This window comes from Penaeus monodon, chromosome 9 (genome assembly GCF_015228065.2).
Source record: "Penaeus monodon isolate SGIC_2016 chromosome 9, NSTDA_Pmon_1, whole genome shotgun sequence".
NCBI lineage: Eukaryota > Metazoa > Arthropoda > Malacostraca > Decapoda > Penaeidae > Penaeus > Penaeus monodon.
Window position 1 is genome coordinate 47,834,972 of NC_051394.1, and position 7,500 is coordinate 47,842,471.

At 36.1% G+C, this 7,500-nt stretch overlaps 2 protein-coding genes across 3 annotated transcripts in view; one reads left to right on the plus strand and one right to left on the minus strand.

Moving 5' to 3' along the window:
- The window catches only part of LOC119577210 (ATP-dependent RNA helicase HAS1-like), an 8,748-nt gene extending 2,074 nt beyond the window's left edge, over positions 1-6,674 (plus strand). The window contains exons 2-12 of one of the 2 annotated variants that reach the window (XM_037924944.1): positions 1,464-1,568; positions 1,713-1,889; positions 2,046-2,303; positions 2,592-2,741; positions 3,096-3,260; positions 3,407-3,547; positions 4,387-4,547; positions 4,848-4,999; positions 5,379-5,547; positions 5,875-6,006; positions 6,148-6,527. In XM_037924944.1, coding sequence (XP_037780872.1) covers positions 1,464-1,568; positions 1,713-1,889; positions 2,046-2,303; positions 2,592-2,741; positions 3,096-3,260; positions 3,407-3,547; positions 4,387-4,547; positions 4,848-4,999; positions 5,379-5,547; positions 5,875-6,006; positions 6,148-6,312 — 1,775 coding nt within the window. In that variant the 3' untranslated portion in view covers positions 6,313-6,527. Of the gene's footprint in view, positions 1-1,463; positions 1,569-1,712; positions 1,890-2,045; positions 2,304-2,591; positions 2,742-3,095; positions 3,261-3,406; positions 3,548-4,386; positions 4,548-4,847; positions 5,000-5,378; positions 5,548-5,874; positions 6,007-6,147 lie in introns of both variants that reach the window. The other variant, XM_037924945.1, reaches the window with a different exon arrangement.
- The window catches only part of LOC119577211 (troponin C, isotype gamma-like), a 10,812-nt gene continuing 9,978 nt past the window's right edge, over positions 6,667-7,500 (minus strand). Inside the window, exon 6 of the mRNA XM_037924946.1 lies at positions 6,667-7,500. This exon is cut by the window's right edge and continues 631 nt beyond it. The gene's annotated coding sequence lies outside the window, so the exon portion shown is untranslated.

Consider the following 7,500-nt stretch of genomic DNA (forward strand, 5'->3'; position numbering starts at 1 on the left):
GCCTTTACTACTTATATATGTAGGACATTTTTCATGGAACCCTCATACATTCTTGGCTTTGATAACAGGGAAAGTCATTATGTTGTCTAATGTGACCACAACCCCCACCCTAGAAGACAAAGAATCAATATTTCACAGCAGGATAAAGCATACCACCAATATCCTTGGAGTGCTTGATGTAGAGTCTTCCTATGGTCTATCTTCTGTACATAAGTGGTGGGTTCTCTGTTGTCCAGGGTGAGGGTTGGGGGGGCAGCAGCTTCCTATGGGGGTTTGCACAGCCTAGTGCATTTGACTGTATATTGACCAATTCTCTGTATATTCATAATTTACCCAGCAATTTCCCTGGTACCATTCATGCCCTCTCCTGCTATTGGGACCAAGTTTGTGGGTATTGGGGGGGTTTCTGCGACATTATTCCTATATATACAGGTAGCAGAGAGTGAGAAGAATCTTATTACCACTATTCTGAATATTTACCACTATCACTCCAACTGAATCATATCCTGACACATCATGCACAGTCGAAACTACAACATATGTTGAGAATGTTTTCATATGGTTGATCGAGATAATGCAAGTACTGATAGATTTATCCCTCTGTTTACCATACACATGTAGAAATTATGCATTGGAAACCCCCCATACCCCACAAACTAGGCCCAAATAGTAGGGGTGGCCATGAAAATTATCAGGGAAATTGGGAAATTATTTAATTAAAGAATTAGATGTAAAAGGCTGTTCCCCCTACAATTCCCCCTGGAGACTGCCATCCCCCAAACCCCTGCCTGGGAGAACAAATCCTCCACATAGGCTAATTACAGCAGAAAAGAGTATAGGATAGATTTGTTTGTTGTGTTGTGCTTGAGTGCATATAAGGATTATGAACATACTCTGAACATGTACCCTACCTAAAATTGTCAATTTAAAAGGCTGCATCCTCCATGCTCTTCCTTGGGACAGCTGCTGCCTCCTAAAACTCCCCTGGAATATAAAGTGATGCAATACAGATGCACTCACTAGAGACTAAATCCCCAACTCCTTGTCACAAAATTTTTCCAACAATGTAAGTTGCCATGGGAAGAATTGATGGGAGGGGCTACTCCAACAAATACACCCTGGCAAACTTTGTTCTCACCTCTTTATGTACGAGCACCAGGGGGGGACCTGGGCTGTGAGTGGCGCTTTCTGTGATCTTTTTCTAATCTATACAATTCAACATATCAGTGGTGATACAGGAATTAAATTAACCTCTCACACTAGGGGACTCTCCTAGTAACAATGGATGTTTTTCCTTTAGCTAATTCTCCTGCAGCAGGAAGGATTAGCTTATTCTTTTCTACTCACGTGAGGGACTGTTCAAAAGCACCTTCCATCTTTATTGGTTGTTAGCAGAGATAAATTTATTTACTACATGCATTATTGATTTCATATCAGTAACATTCTGTCCTCTTTTTCATAAGCAGTTGAAGAGCCATTGCCTGAGGAGGAGGCAGAAAGACTCATTCAGCTTCATCCAACTCTAAGTAAACGTCCTGCAGAAGAAGAGGAACAGCGGCCAAAGAAAAGTGAGAACTTAATGTGTTTTTTTTTTACATGAAGTTGGAGTTAAAGCTTATTTGTATTTTATATAGGTATTTTCTTACTTTTTTGTAAGTATGTGTTAACTAGAAATTTTACTGTAACTTGAACCCCCTTTTTTCTGAATGTAGAAAAGAAGAAACAGCCTCTGAAAGACCTAGAAAAAGCCCTTGATGATGGGGCTGATAACGAGCCAGAGCCAGAGCCAGAGGCAAAGGGCAAAGAAGAAAAAAGTGATACAGGGAAACAGAGAAATGAGGAAGCAGAAGAGGAGGAGGAGGAGGAGGAGGAGGAGACCAGAAAGGAGCGTGAGTATCCTGGAGTAGAAATGTGATTTCTAGATTATATTTTAGGAAATCAAGTTTTCCAATTTTCCCATTTCATGTTTACTAGATAAATACTTGTATTCAGACAGTTTGGGATGGAAATCCTTTTGTGTTAATGGTCTTTTGCTCTCATTCTAGTTGACAGTACACTTGGCTTCAATGCCACTACCACCAAATCATTTGAGAGCCTTGAGGGTTGCGTGTCCAACGAGACAATGAATGCCATAAAGACGATGGGCTTCAAGGACATGACAGAGATCCAGGCAAAGGCAATCCCCAAACTCCTGGAAGGCCTTGACCTGCGTGGAACAGCCAAGACCGGAGCAGGAAAGACACTGGCCTTTCTCATCCCTGCTGTAGAGTTGATGTACAAATTGAAGTTCAAGCCCAGAAATGGTGGGTAATAGTGGATAGTTTAGTTTGCTTCAGTTCATTGTTGATATCTTAAAGATTTAAGACTTTAAAAGATTCTGAATGTAAATGCTTTACTGCCACTCTTGAGTCATAATGCATTTAGATATGTATGCACTGAGGTATATATCGTGAAAACATAGATATCTTGTATCTTTAATGATCAGTAGATTAAAGTATCAGGAGTTGAAGTTTTGATTCAAGTTATATATTTACAACTTGTTATTGATGTATAATGAAAAGGAAAATAACGAAGCTTAAATATTCCTTAAGGTACCGGAGTGATCATCATCTCTCCAACTCGTGAATTGTCCATGCAAACATATGGTGTTTTGAGAGAACTCATGCAGGAACATTCGCAAACATTTGGCCTGATCATGGGAGGTGCAGACCGCAAGAGTGAAGGTGCAAAGTTGCGGAAAGGTAAGAACTTTGATTCTTCTGTGGTTGTTATTTATTTATTTTTTTTTACTGCTCATTTATAAAGCATGCTCTGTAACTTGAATATTGCATAAAGGTTGTTTTGATACTTCTTTGTCACTTCATTGGTAAACTAGTGTCATGTATTTTTTTTTTTCTTTTCTTTTCTTTACCTTTCTTACGGGGTCAATGTGAGAACACTATTGTTTGTATCAGTTGATTTTTTTTTTTTTATTAAGGACAAACGGCTTCATTTGCTAGGGTTGATATATTGATATTCATTCATTGTAAATGTGTAGTGTATTATCAAAGCTTTGTAATTTCATGATCTTGAGAAAACTTTTTTTCTTTTCGTAGGTGTGAATATCTTGGTTGCAACACCTGGAAGGCTCCTAGATCACCTCACTAACACTCCAGACTTCATGTACAAAAACATGGTTTGTCTTGTCATTGATGAAGCTGACCGGATTTTCGATGTTGGATTTGAGCAAGAGATGAAACAGATCTTGAATATTCTACCAAGTCAGTACTCACTTTTCTTTTATTTGATTTTGAATGTTATAATATTTGCAGTATGATTTTTTTTTGTATTTTGTTACATAAAGAAAGATGAAAATACTTTTTGTTATATTGAGGTGAAAGTACTCTATAATTTCTTTGCAATACAGAACGGAGGCAGACGATGCTGTTTAGTGCAACAAAAGATACAAAAACAGACGAGCTTGCCAGACTTGCCCTAAAGACAGATCCCATGGAAGTAGATGTGGATTCAGACAAAATGAATGCAACAGTAGAGGGCCTAGAACAAGGTAATTCCAAAGATTAAATAAAATATTTTCTCAAAACTGCATTGTTTGGGGGTGAGGGATATTTGTCATATTCTCAAGAGATATGTCAGTCTGATTTTAAAGAATTAGCTTTTTATGAATGTGGGTGCATAATTTAAATGTTAACCACTTGCTGTATGAGAATGAAGAGAGCTCTAAATCAATAAAAAAACACTAGGGGTGAATGTGTGGTTCAGATATACAAAAATCCCTGATCTTGTGATTTTCAGCAAAATTAACCCATTTACCACAGATTTACATTCTGTCCCCTGTACTTTTTTTTGTGAATTTTGTTACATACAGATAACTCGACATGTTCTCAGCCAGCAAGGAGTCTATCAGTAGGTCCTAGTGACTGATCCTGATTTCCCCATTCCTTGAATTGGCAGGAAAATGTGTTTTTCTTTTTAATACAATTGATATTGATACTGTTAATATTATTATTGATGTTCTGATTATTAAATTGTCATTTAAATCTTGGTAACATTTATGACAATTAAATAATACAAAAGACCCTCTCCAAAAGTCAAGGAAAAGTGTAAACAGGTGAGATTAGTAGGAATGACAACAGACTCCTTGGTGATTAAGCACTTGTAGAACCATCTATGTGTAAATATAAAAAATAACTTGTATTATAATAGGAATGGCATGTATTCTTGCTCGTATTAATTGGGTTAATTAATACGAGCTTTGAGATTGGCAGTTAAACAACAGTCCATTTTACGTGTTTGTGATTTTAGGCGATTATGTATTCATTTACTTTCGTGTTACAAAATGCTCCTTGTACTAGATAAGAATTATTAAGAATAATTTTTTTGCAGCTTATCTGGTGTGTCCTGCTGACAAGAGATTCCTTGTTCTCTATACCTTCATTAAGAAGAATCTAAAGAAGAAAGTCATGATCTTCTTCAATTCGTGCATGACTGTCAAATACTACCATGAGCTACTGAATTACATAGATGTCCCTGTTATGTGCATCCATGTAAGTTTGATTTTATTAAATCATTGTCTTTCCTACTGTAATGATATAAGCTAAAGTAATCCCAGAATCTGATGTAATTTGTTTTGGAAGGTTCCTTAATTAAGAGGTTATTGTAGATGATTTTAAAGACCCTTTAAAACGAAATGGCAGTAATCTAATTCATTTTATAAATGTTTTAAAGGAATCATGCTATTTGATTAGTTTTGCTCAGATTTATTATTTATTTATTGTCCTTTTTTAAAAATCTGATATAGTGCTAATGCTTTTCTTTTTTTTTTTTTTTTTTCCTTCCTTCCTCAGGGAAAACAAAAGCAAGTGAAACGAACGAATACCTTCTACCAGTTCACAAATGCAGATTCAGGTGTCTTGTTGTGCACAGACGTAGCAGCCAGAGGTTGGGACATTCCAGCAGTTGATTGGATTGTGCAGTATGATCCCCCAGATGATCCCAAGTGAGTGTATGGGTGTGTCTGTGGTCAGAGAGAGATCCAGGTGTTGTGGTTGTGTGATTAGGTTGAGAGTTGTTTCTGCAGTATTTGTAGATAATCTGGAGTGTGAATTATAGGTTTGGTGCTCTAATATTTTGGTAAAGTTGGTTTGTAGACTCAGTGTTTTAGGTAAACAGTGTATATCCTTTATTAAAAAGATGAGTTATGGATTTTAATTAGCATTATTGTAAGGCATTGTTGATAAGCTCTCACTAAACTTAGTGAGGCCCAAATAATACAAATAAAGGTCAGGAAAATGGATCACTTTCCCTATGTGTTATGGTTTATTTAACACTAAGACTTTTTTTTTTTTTTTTTTGCCCCCCCCCCCCCCCCCCCCCAGGGAATACATCCACCGTGTTGGAAGAACAGCTCGTGCTGGAGGCAGAGGTCGTGCTCTCCTGTTCATCCGCGAAGAAGAATACCTGTTCATCAGTTACCTCAAATCTCACAAGGTCAATGTGGATTGCATGGACATTTCATGGACCAAAGTGGCAAACATTCAGATGCAGGTGAGGTTTCTTTGCTTGCATATGATATTATATCATTTTACTTTTCATGTCTTGTATTGGATATACCTCATAGAATGAAAGATTGTTAAGTTTACCATTTTACTTAACAATATTTTTTCTATATGTATAAACATACATACACATATATCTATATCTATCTATCTATATTTATCCTTCTTATCTGTATGTATAATCTATTAAATATACATATTTATGTTTATATATATAGCTTTCACTCCATAGTTCAATATTCACCTGAGTCCTTTTTTAATTTTTTTTTTATAATGAATAAAGAAGGAAATAATTTTGTTTAACTTGTTCTTGCAGCTGGAGAAGCTGATTGGCCAGAACCACTTCCTACACCAAAGTGCTAAGGAAGCTTACAGAGGATACCTAAGAGCATATCACTCACATCAACAGAAACACATCTTTGACATCAACACACTCGACTTGAAAAAGGTAAATGTTTATCTCTGTGTTCACTATTTGGTCTACATGAATCATACATTTCTTTCCCCCCCTTTTTTTTTCTCTTGTGTCCAAAGTCTTATAATGTTGTTGTTTGTTATTGCTCTTTAACAAAATTTTACTTTCGTGCAGGTGGCCAAGTGCTTTGGCTTCATTGTGCCGCCCCTCATCGACCTAAATATAGCGTCGGGAAAACTACCCCACAAGCGTGGTGGTGGTGGAGGCTATGGAGGAATCAACCAGAGGAAAGACTTCAAAACGAAAATATACCGACAGGGGAATAGACCTAGATATTAGTTTTTCTTATTTAATTTGTTATAATCAGAGATATATTTTTTATTGTATGTTGAGATGAACATGTTAATGGAATCTGCCTCAAAAACAATTTGTCCCCTTTTGCATAGGCCTTATTTTGATGGGAATGTAGTTTGAGTTAATAATTGATCAATTATGTTCTCAATTTTCCACATTGAAATATAGCTGAAGGATATTAAGTTGATATGATTTATCAATTTTGAGTTTTATTCATTCAAAATTTTTTCATTATATTTCTTCTGAGTGTTTGATGTGTATGAGGTTGATGTGTAGGTGCGGATGACTATAATGTTAATAGTACATGTAAGGTTACTTTAGGACATTTAAACTTACGAAAACATAAATTGACCTTTATTAATACCCTCTTGTAGATGAGAGTTAAACACTGGAGTTGGTGTATTAATTTGTGACCTGGTAATAGTGATATGATATATCTATGGTGATTCAGAGTAGAATTACACATTCCAGGACCAAGAAGGTTTCCTTTTGATAACTTGTGTGGACTTTTTTACAAGTGAAGGATTTAGAATTTACGCAACAAAATACAATCTGGCCGTAACTGAAGCATTTCAAGTTTCAATTGGATGTAGCATCTCAGGTGTTTAGTCCTTTTTTTTTTTGCAATAAAAAAGGAACAGGAAGTGGACTCGGTTTGCTTTTTTAAACCAAATTAAGATTAGTCTCCTGTCAGATTCCATTATAATAACCCTTTGAATATGATAGTACCTACATACACACACAAGCATATGTGCACACTACTCTAATTTCAGACATTCGATGCAAGACTAGCCATTCTTTGCATGTCAACACTTGTTTGTGATCAGTAAAGGAAAAAGTTATCTGCCATTTGTGCGATATACTTTTATAATATTTGGCTTATTCTCTGATTCAGGACTACCTCTTTTGCATAAACTGAAAAGAAATCTCTCCATTTTTTCTCAAGTCCACAGCCAAGCCGAGCAATAGGGCTTCAGTCAAATGATAAAAGTTGCAGTTGACAGTGCGAGCTCTTAAGTTCAGATATGGTGGTTTAATGCATGTCTTGGCATGCTTGTACTTGTGAATATGTAGAATAGAGAAAGTTAAAGTTGGAAAGCAAATATTCTTTCTGATCTGTTTCAACCAGAATATGCAATTATGATCCAGAAAGATCACTAATTACTTGGTAAT